This window comes from Mus caroli, chromosome 12, assembly GCF_900094665.2.
Source record: "Mus caroli chromosome 12, CAROLI_EIJ_v1.1, whole genome shotgun sequence".
Classification (NCBI taxonomy): Eukaryota; Metazoa; Chordata; class Mammalia; order Rodentia; family Muridae; genus Mus; species Mus caroli.
Window position 1 is genome coordinate 103143945 of NC_034581.1, and position 14337 is coordinate 103158281.

Sequence of the window (14337 nt, forward strand, 5' to 3'; positions counted from 1 at the left end):
CCAATATAACAGCAGGATAGACCATTGAAAACTCAGCTGACCCAAAAGACAAAGATGGTAACTGAAGCCAAATATGCCTGCATTTGAAGGTCCGTGAGCCCGTACTAGGCAATCTCTCTACTGGCCACCCCAAATGGGAGCAAGCAGCTCTTGTCACAGAGCAAGTGACTGCAGAAGCCAGGCTTGCAGAGTAAAACAAAGTGGTGAGCAAGAGCTCTAGCCCAGCCCTGACAGGCAGACCATGGGAGCCAGGCTGCGTGCCAGGGACAGCTATGGTCCCTAGAAGCTCCAGGCCACATTGAGGGCACTGATGGTCTGCGTGGAAGCTCTAGAGAGGGGTTGGCCATGCCTCTGAGTGAGAGAATGTGCTGCCGAGATTCAGGAAGCAGCCATCAACCAGAAGAGATGGAAGATGGTAGTGCCTTGAACACAGCCACCCTAGCAAAGTTGAAGAACAGGCAGTGTGGCTAGAGGCAGAAAGACTGACCATGAGCACTCAGGCAAGCTGATTTCCCACGCATATGCTCGCTGCAGAACACCTGACACAGGAAAGAAGGAGGGCTGGCAGATGAGGCTGGAAGAGACCTGTGGTCTTCCTCAGAGCTAGTCCTTCCTTACTGCCGTGGCTTCTCAGAGATGCTCCCATCTCCTCAGTGTCCTTCCCTGGGCAGACACATGGCCAAGGCCTCTCTTCAAGAATGAAATTTCGCCGGTCAGTGGTGGCACTCGTCTTTAATCCCAGCAATTGGGAGGCAGAGGCAGGCGGATTTCTGAGTTCGAGGCCAGTCTGGTCTACAGAGTGAGTTCCAGGACAGCCAGGGCTATACAGAGAAACCCTGTCTCAGAAAAAAAAAAAAAAAAAAAAAAAAAGAATGAAATCTCTTTGCAGCTTCAGGCCAAATTTGATCTCCAGTGTTTTTGTTATGATTCATTTCCACCCTCTCCTTTCTCTCTTGCTTTCTTTTTAATTTTTTAAAATTCACTTTATATCCGGATCACAGCCCCACTCCCTCTCTCTTCCCAGTTCCACCCTTACAAACTCCTCCCCCCATTGCCCCTTCCCCTTCTCCTCAGAGAAGGAAGCCCCCCCACACACACACACACACTGGTAGCATCCCACCTTGGGCATCTAGTCCCAGCACTGGTCTCTAGTTTTACTGAAAATGTATAGGAACCACCTGCTCACAGCATACATGCTGCTCATGATGGCTGCTGCGTGGACGAGGGACAGCTGAGGCATAGAGAGTAAAGTAGATGATTCAGGTCCCCAGCAGTCACTGCTGAGATGGTGCCTGCAGCCCATCGGGAAGACCTGAAGCTTGGGTGTGTTTGCCTGTCAGGACCCAGAATTCCAGGTAGACCTGTTCAGCACCATAACTGACTTCATTTTCAGCCTCTTCTCCCAAATTTTGGAGATCAGTTGCCCTCACTCTCCTAACATCACCCCTTACACAGCAAGTTGTCCCCATAAATGGACATTGAAATTCCATCACATCCCAGTCTCCCTTACCTGATTCCAGCCTCATACCTCTCCCTGGAGCCACAGGCTTCAATAGCTCTTCTGTCCACATGGACAGAGGATTGGGTCCAGACTATGTCTGCCGTCAGCACCCCACCATGTCCTGAAAGACCTGGAGCTAGATTCACATTGTGGCTAGTGAGTATCTGGGAGAGTGCCTGTGCACGAGGCATTGAGGTTCAGATCAATGATGTCAGTCCAGAGCTTGTTCAAAGCATAACCAATAAGAAGGAGCAAAGCACATCCTTGAATGCTTCAGGAAGAGCAGAAGTAGGGGAGCCACTTCCTGCCCAGGGAATGCTAGCTGAAGTGCTACCCCAGCATGGAGATAACTACCAGAGTTCAGCTAGGAACACAAGCTCCTTGTGGCAGAAGACATGATTAGTACCGCCCCTCCTCAGGGAGGCAGTTGGCACAGACGCAGTCTGGCTCAGTTGCCTACTCTGCATAAGGCCTTTCAAGCCAGAAGACTGTTCCTGTATGACCCATGTCCTGATTTGGACTGGGAAATGTGCTTAAGGGATTGTGGAGAGACCTTTGAGAGGCAGGACTTGCACAGCCTTTCCCAGAAGCCCTAGGTAAAATAGAGTAGAAGGGCTGGGGAGCCCAAAGGAGAGAACTCTGACACCCCAGGCCTCCCCAGCATAGGTGCCTATAGACCCTGGCAACCACCTTCCCATTCCAGGGTGAAGCCTGCTGGGAGTGTGAATGACGTGGGCCTGGATGCCTTAGATTTGGACCGGATGAAACAGGTGAGAGCCGGGGGGCAGTCAGCAGGCTGAGGACTAGCTCTATCCAGTGGGTCTCATACTTGACTGCCACAAAGGCAGGAACCTAGCCAGAAGAGGAAAAGGAGAGTCTTGAGTTCCCTGCAGCCTGCTTCTGGAGCCCCTCCCTGTGGGCAGCCATCATAAACTGAGGGGTGGTGAGGGCAGGGTTTGCCCAGGGCCAGGCTGAGGGAAAGAGCCCTGCAGCATACCCCTGGAGCCAGCGTCTGTCCCTTCACTGTGAGGCTCTGCCCAGCAGGAGATCCTGGAGGAGGTGGTTCGGGAGCTGCACAAGGTGAAGGAGGAGATCATTGATGGTGAGTGGACCTCAGCCAGGGTGCGCTCACTTCCCTCCCAGCACCCCACTCGCCCCAGTGAGCAGCCCTGGAAACAGGTGCAGAAAAACAAAGTGCTTTACCAAGACTGCATTTCTCTCTGGGTGTGGCTTCTGTGTCTGAGACCTCCCTTTCCTCAGCATCCTCTCAGATCACGTGTGCAGGAGAGGATGGGTGTGGAAACACCCCCTAGTTTCTGTCCTTTCCTGTTCACATCTGTTGCCTGCCCAGCCCTGCCACTGCTGCCTCTGGAGGGCGATGAGCTTCCTTACAGCCTGCATGATCCTGTGTACGAGCAGACATGGTGTTCTCTCCTTCCCAGAAGAGCTCTGGGAAACTAAAAACTGAGACTGTGACCCTTGTGTCACACCTGACCCCACCAGGGCCTTTGAGGGCTGACTTGGGCTGGAACAGAGCAGCAAATCATAGCCTGCACCTGCACCTGCACCTGCGCCTGCTGCCCACATGCTGCCTCACTTCTCACTGGTTCCCAGGCTAGCAGCAGTGAGTGATTGCCCTAGAAAGGCCTATGAAGCCAGAGGGGCAGCTAATGGCAGGCTCCCATGGGGAAGATGTACTGTGAGGACCTGGTGGCTAGTCTCTATAGCAGCTACAACCCTTGGCCACAGAGGGCGCAAGTCCTGTCTGTCCAGTCCTACTGGATTACAGGTCTGAGCATTCATGAATGCAGGGAAGGAAACAGTACAGCTAAAGAATAGTTGGCTGCCAGGCACTTCCAGCTTCCGGGTGGGGCAGGGCAGGGCGGGGTGGCAGGGGCTCCCTTTCTGGCACTTGGGAAAATAGCTGGGTAGGAAACACTGAGTGCAATAGGCCATCTTCAAGATAGCTAGCTGCCTGGGAAGAGACAGGGAGTGGAAAGTGGTAAGATTGGTAAGAAGTGATGAGACTGTCTCTCTGCAGGGAGGCAGGGGCACAGAAGTCACTGCTCTCCTGTCACTGCTTCAGTCACTTCCTGCCATCGCCGTGTAGGTCCATGCTCTGAGCCCCAGGAAAGTATGTGAGGGTCCTGACCCTGCAGAGATCCCATTACTTAATGGTGACCCTTCTCTGACTGTTGGCTCCAGCCATGTCTGTCCACTGGGAGGATACCAGAGGCCTGTGAAAGAGGGAGAGTGTGGGGAGCTAAGCGATGGGGTGCAGAATGAGGGGGCCGGAAGAAGAAAGGCATTTGGGAAGACTTAACAGATGTTCAAGTGTCCAGAACAGAACCTGTCCTAGAGGAGAAAGGCCAGGCCATGGTACTAGCAGAGTCCGTAACAGCTCTGCAGCCAGAGACTCCCGTTCTATCACATACACCTCTGAGCGGATGTCAGAATCAGGGAAACTCTGGGTCCCTCCTACAAGAAGCCCAACCCAGCTCTGGGGCGAGGCATAGTTTTTGGCTTTTCCACGTTCCTGTCTTTAGGGGTAGAAGCCCATGAGGGCTAGGTTTCCTCCTCAAAGGTCTGTATCAGAGCTGCCATGCTGCCGGGCCGCTAGCCCATGTGTGCCCATGGCAGCCTGAGCAGGGTCCTTCCTTCTACACTGAGCCCGTTCTCCTGTCCTGCCTTTAGCCATCAGGCAGGAGCTAAGTGGGATCAGCACCACGTAAGACGGCACCAGTCCTGGAGGATTGCGAGGAGCCGTGCTGGCCCCAGCGAGCATCGAGCCTGCAGAAGCTGGGATGTACTTAAGTCTCAACCTGTGATACAATATTAAAATGAGGAAACAAACTTCAACTCCTGGATTTTTTAGTGTATCTGACACAGAACACCGGGTCTATTCTTTTTTTGTCTTTTATAATTGCTTATTTAAGTGTACATTCCTTTGGTTTATAGAGAACACTCCCAAATCACCTGCTTTATTAGATGGCTTCCAAGTTTTCTCCTAGGTGACACTGTTGGCGCCTCAGCTGACAGGGAGCAGCTGGGTGCGGTGTGACCTTTCCATGCCACAGAGCTGTCAGAAGGCAGCACAGCTCCAGCAGCCACCGTGTTACAGTCTGTCTGTCCACGCAGTGCGCGTTGTGTCCACATAATAATAAACTGTTCACTGTCCAAACTCAGGCTCTGGCTCGCTCTCACGCGCCGGCTCTTGGCTGCCCTGGTGGACATGTGCAGGCCAGAGCATGCAAGGATAACAGGAGAAAGGGGTGCCTCAGAAAGCAACTGGGCTCCATCAGAACAGCCCCAGGAGGGTAGACAGGTTACCAGGCACCTCCTACTGGTAGAGCTGAGCCTCAGGTCCTGCACACAGCCCCAGTGTTTCAGGTGGGTGGGCTGTGAGGATTCCATGTTTATTGTGCCAGGTGTCAGAAGTGGTCCTGAGGCTCAGTGAGGCTACAGGAGGCTTTCACCACCCAGACTCCCTGATTCCTGTGACACTGCCAGAAACAATCCATGGCCACCCGGGGAGGGTCCCAGTACTTAATCTCCATTGTGGCTACAGGAAGCCTCTGGCTCTTGATGTCAAGGGTCATGTCAATATGGCCAGGAGAGTAGCCATGGGGACCTTGTGAACTCCAATGGCCACCAGGACCATAGAACAAGGTGCCTGCTCAGTGCTAGGGCTGGGTAGGAGCGGCTGGGGTGAGGTCCACAGCACATCTCATCTCACTGGGTTCCAATCATCCTAAAGGCCAGGAATGTGAGAGAGAAAAAAACGGAGCAGCTTTAGGAGGCCTGGCCACAGCAGCACACCCCATATTCCTGAGAGGAATGTTGCTATAGCCCTCACAGCATCTGTCAAAATGCCCTCAGCACAGCCCGTTCACGGCACCTTCGGAAGTACAGTTAAGCCCCATACCAGCCTCCAACATGAGAGGACGTCTCAACACAGCCTATGACACTATCTACAGAAGAGGGCTGGCTGGCCTGGCTGAGGTGATGCACATCCAGGAGATTAGGGTGGCAGCTGGCCTCACTGGCATTCCCTCCGTCCCTGGATTAGCCTGTGTGCACAGGGCGGGGCTACCTGCCCTGGCTCAAAGTCCAATCTCAGGAGTCCTTAGACCAGGCCTTCTAAGTCATCTCAAACAGTCACTATTCAGGGCCACCTGTTCCTAGAACCACAGAGGCCACTCCTAGGCATGAGGCAATGGCTGTGGCACACCCTCCCTCCCTGGCCTCCTTTGTGGTGGTGTCCTTGGTCAAGCCTGCCACCTCAAGCTTAGGCTATAGTGGGAGCGGTAAGGCTGGGCCCACTCTTGTGTCTCTCTATCAAGTCATCCTCTTCCAGCACGCTGCTGCTACCTGTTTTTGGACATCAGGACCAACCATGGTCCAGCCTAAGGCTGGTCTAGTCACTAAGGCTGCCTCTTTAACCACGGATAAGCCATCGCATCAGTATTTATGCCCCATGCCTGACTCACACACATGCTCAGCCAGCCATCTGACTTGGGAGCCAGTTCCATGTAGGATGGGGTGAGATGAACCCCATGCCGTCAACGTGACCTGGCCCTGTTCAGATATATGGACTCAATGCTGCCAGCCTGAACTGTTTATATCTAGGGACTAAACACTGCTTGCAACCTGATCCATCCATGTCTAGGGATATGGTCTTATGCTGCCAGCCTGACCCTAGCCAAGCCTAGGGTTCCACAACTCAGAGGGGCTGAAGTGGAACTGTTTCGCGGCATGGAGGGAGGGACCTTCTGCAGCCCGTACATAGATGTTCCTCCACATTGGTGGCTGCCTCGGGCCTTCTAGAGCCTAAGGGAGTCACTTGGGCATGGGGCTTGCTAAAAGGAGCTACACAGGTGCTGGACTCAACCTATTTGGATTCAGGCCTCATTCTCCCAGGTTCAGGCCAAGACTCCATCCTGCCCGAAAGAAAGAAAACACATAGACTATAAAGGCATATTAGATTTAATTTCGGGCATAGAGGAAGGCATCTCCGTGGGACTGCCTGCTCCGTAACCTGGGCAGTCATAGCTAAGACCCAGAAAGTTCAGGTAAGCCTGGTTACTCTGTATCTATCTACTTGCTGGGCCCAACAGACCCAGAAGCAGCTTAGACTGCAGGAGCTGATGCAGGCACACGGGCAGGAGGCGTATGGCTGCTCGATCTGGACTACTGGTCGGCAGGGCTCACAGGTGGTCCTTCGCCAGCTTACACTTGCGCTTAACCCTGGAGTAGGGTCCCATAGAGTCCTCAAATACGAAGTCCCAGAGCACTTTCACCCAGGAGTGGTGCTGCGGCAGGTGGTCGTAATATTCAGGTGCAATCTTCCGCACCTGTGGAAAGGGGGTGGGGTCAAGACTGCACCTTGACTGGTTAGTGAGTAAACACACACACGTATACACGTAGGTAATCAGGGTGTGTCCTCTATGAGCCTGCAGAGTTCTGAGACCGACGCCCTGCCGGCCTTGGGTCCTACCCTCACCCCTCACTTCCAACATCCTATGCTCTGCCAGCCTCCGAGCCTCACCACCGTTCACTATTTCCTAAGTGATCACACTTCCCCCAGGGAGTGCTGCAGCCACAGCGCCTATATAACCAAACTCCCGAAGTGCTGGAGAGATTGTCTTCCCACCTTCCTAGGGAAGCCATCGCTGTGTCTAGTGGGCCCAGCAGACAGCCTTCTCTCCTGTGGAGAGCAAGTGCTCTGTGAAAGGCTCCTGTCAGGCAGCTTCAGTCGAGACTCGGGCTTGGCTCCTGAGATGTACTGTCCCCTCCTCTTTTTTTTTTTTTTTTTTTTTTTTTTTTTGGTTTTTCGAGACAGGGTTTCTCTGTATAGCCCTGGCTGTCCTGGAACTCACTTTGTAGACCAGGCTGGCCTCGAACTCAGAAATCCGCCTGCCTCTGCCTCCCGAGTGCTGGGATTAAAGGCGTGCGCCACCACGCCCGGCTGTCCCCTCCTCTTAACCTCTGCCCTCATTTCAAATGTATATTTGAGTGTGACTGTTGTGGAGGGGGCAGACAGCTTCGTAGTTGCATGAACACATCACCGGGACAACCAAATGCATCCAGCCCATCAATGTACACATACTAGACACATTCACACACACACATGCACACACACACACACACACACACACACACACGGCACCCAAGGAGGGCATACACAAACATACTCAGAACAGGAGCCCCCTCCCCCACTGCTGCCCCTCGCACACCTAACATTCAAAACCTCCAGTCCCTCTATTTCAGCCTCAACACCCCCCCCTTCCACCTCAGTCTCCCTTCCCTTATTAGCTTCCCCTCCCTGTCACTACAGCCAGAACCCATAGGATGCAAGGAAAAGATCCACCTGTGCTGCCTGGCCAGCTCCAGGCGGGGCACAGTATGCCTCTGCTGTCCCAAGGCTGTGATAAGAAATGAGCACCAACAGGCAGGAGGTAAGAAGCAGGGTACTTCTCACAGTGTCCATTGATACAGAAAAGGAAGCTGAAACGGGGCAAGCACCTGACCAGGGACACACCAGAGCCCATCAGCCAGGTTCCAGCAGTATACTAACCTAAGCTGCTAACCTGCACTCGCTTAGGAAACTCTGCCCTCTATGGATCTGCCGCCTCCATCTCCAGTCACTGGCTTACGTGGTATAGCTTTTCCAAAAGTGCATAACTATCCCCTTACCAGCACACAAAAGAAAGGCAGCCAGGGAATAGCCAGAGCCCTTCCCATCACTCCCTACTCCTCCCATGCCAGCTCAGCCTGGGTTGAGCACTTACCAGTGGCAGGTAGTAACCAGGGATACTGGGGAAGTCGTGGTGTTCCATGTGGTAGCCCACATTGAAGGTGATCCAGTTGAGGGGTCCATAGTAGGAATAAGTCTCGTGGCCCTTCAGGAACATATAATGCTCAGCCACAAAGTGGCCAGAGATAGGGTGCAGGCCCAGACCCAGGAGGCTGCTGCCTAGAAGGTAGACTATGGGCTTGATCCCCCAGAGGGCAAAGATGGCGACATCAAATGCCAGCTGCACCAGGGCGTTGAGGATCTCCATACGTGTCACTACCTTGGGGTTCACACAGAGAGGCCTTAGTGAATAGAAGAAGGGCTGAAGCACCAGCCAGAGTAGCTTGCGGGCCGGTGTGCAGAAGAACCAGCCCTCGAAGTTCGTAGGAATATCCACATCCAGCCCGTCTCCGCCCAGGTAACGATGGTGGTCCACGTGGTACTTTTTGAAGGATGTAGCATAAGGTAGGCCAATGGGCAGATTAGCAAAGATGGCAAACCAGCGGTTTCGGGAGACACAACTTGTGCCAAAGGCAGTATTGTGCGAGATGTCATGGATGGCCAGTGTCAGCGAGTGGTTGATGCAGCCACCAAAGGCATAGGCCCAAAATAGCAGCCATCGCCAAGAGAGTCCCCGGACTAACCAGCAGGCCAGCACCTGAACCAGTACCATTCCCAACACAGTCCACTTGATGTGGGGGTCTGGCCGCATCAGGGCCTTGATGGCTGGGTACTTGGCTACAAGGAAGACAAGGGTGATGAGTGATTCAGCATTTATTGAACCCTCATTCTCCTGCCAACTCCCATCTTCAGCCCCCAGAAGTCCCTGAAAGTATACAGCAGCCCAGCCCATACCCTTCATGGGTCTTGGAGAGGCATGCAGTCGCTCTAGTTTGTGTCTGGGAAGAGTTGCAGCCTGGACTGTGGAGTGCAAAGGCCCTGCCTCTGACCTCCTTCCAGACGAGGCTAGGGAGACTTCGCAGGTCGGGGGAATTTGCCACTAGCTGAAATAAATTATAGGTGCTACCACAGATCACATGAAAACCAAAGTAGCCGCAGAGACACAAGGCTCACGGCCCCCAGTGTTCCTGCAAACACACCCAAGTCATGGGGGACTGGGAACTTGGACGTGGCCAGAGAGGGATGATGTGGTCACCCCCAAACTTCTCAGACACTTGGGGTGGACAGGCATGGCTTAGGAGAGAGCCCCTAAAATGAATAAGCACTGCAGAGAAGCTAACAAAACGTCAGCTGTCCACACAGCAGTGAGTATCCATCCTTGTGTAGTTTGTGCCTTTTTATATTTTGTATTCTAGAAAAGGAGCAAACAGCGCATACGGAAGTTAGCCAAGCCCCGGAAGGACCTAAAAGGAAAAAATAGAACAGTAACACATTTAGATTTTTGGTACCTGGAGACTAAGGGTGGGGCAAAATGAAACCACTGGGGCTGTCCTACAGGAGGGCCAATCAGCTGCATCCATGAACAGAGGGCCATCCGAAACCCAGAATGATGGATCAATACATTCCAAGATAGACCAGACGGAGCCAGGTCTGCTCTGTCCTCTGGCTCCCTGGACAAGAACAGGCATCCCAGAGATGGGGTCCCCACTGTCCTGCAGATGGGAAGGTCAGCCAGGCAGGACTACCTCAGTTAAACAGCATCAATACGCAGCTCCCCCACCCTGTGAGCAGTCAGTGGCCTCGACTTGCCCTGCCCAGGAATGGCCTGTGGAGAGTATCTCCCAGGACCACAGCAAGGACTATGGTGTTCACTGGAACTGGCAGGGCCATGTGAACTGCAATGATGGCTGTATAACATGTGACTGTCACTAATGCCTCCAGCCTGCACTCCTATAAGGGACAGGGGAGCAGTCCAGTTGCCTAGTGCACACAACTCCTTGGACTAATCCCCAGCTCTGCAGGAGCAGAGTGTGCTGGCACACACCTGTAATCCCAGCATGTGGGGGTGGGGGTGGACGGATCAGAAGTCTGAGATATTTCTTGGTTACATAGTGAGTTTGAGGCAGCCTGAGCTGCATGAGATTGTGTGTGTGTGTGTGTGTGTGTGTGTGTGTGTAGATAGATAGATAGATAGATAGATAGATAGATAGATAGATAGATAGATAGATAGATAGTATAGATAGATAGATAGATAGATAGATAGATAGATAGATAGATAGATAGATAGATAGATAGATAGATAGATAGATAAATTGTGTATATGTTTTATCACAAGAAAAATAGAAAACAGTCAAGCCAGGCAGTGGTGGCACACTCTTTAAACCCAGCACTTGGGAGGCAGACGCAGGATCACTGAATTCCAGGCCAGCCTCGTCTACAGACTGAGTTTCAGGACAGCCAGGGTTACCCAGGGGAACCCTTTCTCCAAAAACAAAACAAGCTTGCAGAAACCTCTATCTCCCAAACACTTCATCTGAGCAATGGGCAGGATCCTAAGACAAGGCCCTGTTAGCTGCCTAAGAGATTTCAGGGCCAAGTGGAGGCAGCTGCCAGAGTCTGCTTGGAGAGGCTCCTGATGGCACAGGGTGATGGGCATGGGCATGAACCAGCCGTTTCCTTTTGGACTGTGCCCACAGTTCCTTACTGGCCCTCAGGTATCTGAAGAGCCTAGGCTCTAGGAAACCAAGCTGCCCCCAAGCTGACTGCATTGCCTGTTTTCATATGATACCAGTCATGAGCAGAACAGTACTCCCCCTAAGGTGCTCATGTGCTGACCCCACAGCCTGTGATCACCTTAGGTGAAAAGTCAAGAAAAAGAGATGTATGCATCATTAAAGTCATCACAAGATTCCCCGGGCATGCAAGAGCAAAACTGGGGGCCACTGGATCAAATGGAGCATGAAGGGTGAGGCCACCTATCTTGGGACACAGAGGAAGTCCCGTGAAGAAGGTGGGTGACTCCAAAAGCCAGAGAGACCAGGGGATCTGCTCCTCCATGGGGCTTTCAGGATTGCTGCTCTGTTGATGAGGATTTCAGCCCAGTAAGGCAGGGCCAGGACACTAACGTACAGAGCAAACATTACTGTGAAGTGACAGACACCCAACTGATGACTCCATTCTCAGCCTCCTCCTCCTCCTCCTCCTTCTCCTCTTCCTCTTCCTCCTCCCAGCCTTGGGACAGTGGCCAGCCAAACTCAACCTGGCCTCTGAGGACCCTGCTGCTCCTCAATCCTGGCAGGATGGACAAGCCAGCAGGGCACACCCCCTGCATCATCCCACCAGACTCAGCAAGGGCATGGCACTGGGCACACAGGATGAACCACACGCTGTGAGCCACACTCCGGCCTTCACTCGGAGGACTGATGTACCTGCTGCTACTTGGGGAATTGGTTTGGGGAACAGATGAAGGTCCAGGATCAGGACACCACCACGGAGTGCCTCAGTATTGCAGGAAAAGGGACGCTGCTCATGGGGGACACAGGACCATGGGGGAAGGCAGCAGAGGATATCTGCAGGAAGTCTCTGTCCCCACCAGGAAAATCACATGCAAAGTGTCTGAGTCTGTGCACGCCAGCAGCTTCCCAGTCCCCTATGGTGGCCCCTGTGTACTTGCCTCACCCACTCAGCCTCCCTCAGGTGGCAGCCAGCCTCTTCCCTCCTGCCCAGGAACCCACTACCTCTAGCTAAAGGCTTCTATAAGGCAGCTTCCCTTGCTTCCCCTTGGAAGGGAGCCAAGCATTGGCACAAGAGGGCAGATCTAGCTACATCTGTGTCAAGTGAGCAGCCTCAGTGAGCCCAGGCACTGGCTTAGATACAGGCCAGCACATGTGGCACACATTTAAGGACACAGCCTAGTGGCAGTGACTTAGCTGGAGGTGTTCAGACTGAGGGGTGTTTGCTTAATGCCTCTTTCCTCTCCTCTGCCCAGACCACTGCAAGAAGTCCCGTGCACTTCCTCCTGTCCCCAAAGACTCGACTGTGCCCTGAGTCCTAGCTGGCCCTTCTTAGCCTCAAGTCCTCCACCGGGCCTGCCATAGAGGAGACATGTACCACATGGAAGGAAGACTGTATATCCCCTCCTCAGCCTATCCTCATTCCTCAAGCTGCTTCTTGCACCCCCACATTACTGGTAAGCCCTTTGCCCAGTGGGCATCCCACTTAAGTCTTCTCTCAGTGGGCATGGGCAGTATCCAGCCTCTAGCCTGGATACCCTGCACATGCCTCAAGCGTTCTGGCCTCGGCTAGACAATCTGAAGCCCAGCCCAACAGCCATCTATATACTCGGCAGCCAAGCATCCTCAGACTCAAGCTGGCACCTCTCTTTAGGCTGCTCCCTCATGCTCCACTTCTGATGTGTCTTCTCTGACAGCCCCAAGAGCTAGGAACACATGCAGGCAGCATCTTCCTTGAGGGTGTGTGGCCACTAGATCCCAGGAGGCCTGGCTGCCCCAGATTTGCCACCTACAGGTTAGTGCTTGTGTTCTTCAGGACCCACCACCTAAGGTGAGAACCACACCCAAGACACGCCTAACCTGTCCCTCTGAGGAGCCGCCTCGGGTTTTCTTTTTCCAGAAAACTTTGTCATCAGGGACATTGTCAAGAGCTGGACAAGAGAGCACCAGAGAGGGACAGCCAGCTGCAGGCCACTCTGCCACTCACCCCTTCTTGTCACATGGAGATGGAGATCCCTCCCTCTCTTTGGTCTGCTGTATCGTCCCTCCAGTGAGGCCGCTCATCACTTCTACTCTGGAACCCCATGCTCGCCCCTCCCAGCCTCCCATGAACCCCATCCAGGATAGGATTCTCCTACTTCTTTCCCAGGGAGGCTAATTAATGCATAGGACCAGTCTGGCTAAGGGGCAGCAAGTTTGCCTCCTGTGTCATAGGAGCCTCCAGCAGTCAGGCCTGTCTGGCTCCCTCCACCAAACTGCCTAGTGATAAAGGTGCCACCCAGCGTCTGTAGGCCAAAGTGCTCAAGTGAGCACCATTCCACCAGCCCTTCCCAGCCACAGCTGAGGGAGGGACCTCAGACCAGCCTGTCCTCATCCAGGCACCCAAAGCCTTCCTAGACGGCTTCCTCTCAGCTCCGCAACAGACTGTGAGAATGTCTCCCACTGTTTTGATCTTTCCCAACCACAGATAAGCCTGGCTCTGCCCCAGCATATGGGAGGCCCTTGGGAGATTCAGCACAGCACAGCACAGAACAAACAAACCAGTGGTCCAAAGAGCCTCCTGAGTCTCTTGGCTGCCTTGCCTCCTCACCCACCATTGTTAGACTTGCTTAAGCTTTATCCTGGTGGTGGATACGGATCCGGGTCTCTGAGGATCTCCAGCTGATGAGAGGGGGATGGGTCCATCTTAGAATTAGGAGCTCATAAGGGGCACATAGTGTGTCCTGGCTAAGTCGTTGTGAGAGGGCCAAATGGTGTGCTGGACACTTCAACTGAAACTTACCCACTGAAGATGTCAGGATAGTTGTGGGTGGGAATGGCCTCGGGCCCTAAAAAGTGTTTGGGGTGATGGAAGTATTCTCAAAACTGGGTCATGATGAAGAGCATTGGAGTGTGTCCTTAAAAGCAAGGATATGCATGACATGTTAGTATACCACCATAAGACTGTTAAAAACAAAAGAGGGAACATGACATTAAGACAAACTCAGTGCAGTGTCCCGGAATTCATGCCATGCTAACAAGGTTTGACAGAACTCAGGCAGCCCAAACTTACATCCCCCACATGTTGGGTTAGGAAGTGGGGCCTCTGCTGATTAAGATGGAGCTCCTGTGATGAAATCAGTGCCCTTAAACAGTAGATCAGAGTGCTCCCTCAGACAGTATATCAGAGTGCTCCCTCAGACAGTGGTTCAGTGTTCTCCCTCAGACAGTAGATCAGAGTGTTTCCTCAGACAGTAGACCAGAGTGCTCCCTCAGACAGTAGACCAGAGTGCTCCCTCAGACAGTGGTTCAGTGTTCTTGCTCAGACAGTAGACCAGAGTGCTCCCTCAGACAGTACACCAGAGCTCTCTCTCAGACAGTACACCAGAGTGCTCCCTCAGACAGTACACCAGAGCTCTCTCTCAGAC

General features: G+C 53.2%; 2 protein-coding genes across 8 annotated transcripts in view; one reads left to right on the top strand and one right to left on the bottom strand.

Moving 5' to 3' along the window:
* The window catches only part of Evl (Enah/Vasp-like), a 124618-nt gene extending 119936 nt beyond the window's left edge, over window positions 1-4682 (top strand). For all 5 annotated transcript variants that reach the window (XM_021178559.1, XM_021178561.1, XM_021178558.2 and 2 more), the window contains 3 exons: window positions 2205-2271; window positions 2546-2603; window positions 4196-4682. In XM_021178559.1, the coding sequence (XP_021034218.1) occupies window positions 2205-2271; window positions 2546-2603; window positions 4196-4233 (163 nt within the window). In that variant the 3' untranslated portion in view covers window positions 4234-4682. The remainder of the gene's footprint in view (window positions 1-2204; window positions 2272-2545; window positions 2604-4195) is intronic.
* Window positions 4683-6466: 1784 nt separating this feature from the next.
* Degs2 (delta 4-desaturase, sphingolipid 2) overlaps window positions 6467-14337 on the bottom strand; it is a 12319-nt gene continuing 4448 nt past the window's right edge. The window contains exons 2-4 of one of the 3 annotated variants that reach the window (XM_029484779.1): window positions 13713-13827; window positions 8293-9035; window positions 6483-6855 (exon numbers count right to left, since the gene is read on the bottom strand). In XM_029484779.1, the coding sequence (XP_029340639.1) occupies window positions 6709-6855; window positions 8293-9009 (864 nt within the window). In that variant the 5' untranslated portion in view covers window positions 9010-9035; window positions 13713-13827 and the 3' untranslated portion in view covers window positions 6483-6708. Of the gene's footprint in view, window positions 6856-8292; window positions 9036-9706; window positions 9795-13712; window positions 13828-14337 lie in introns of those variants that run through there. The other 2 variants (XM_029484780.1, XM_021179615.1) reach the window with 2 other exon arrangements.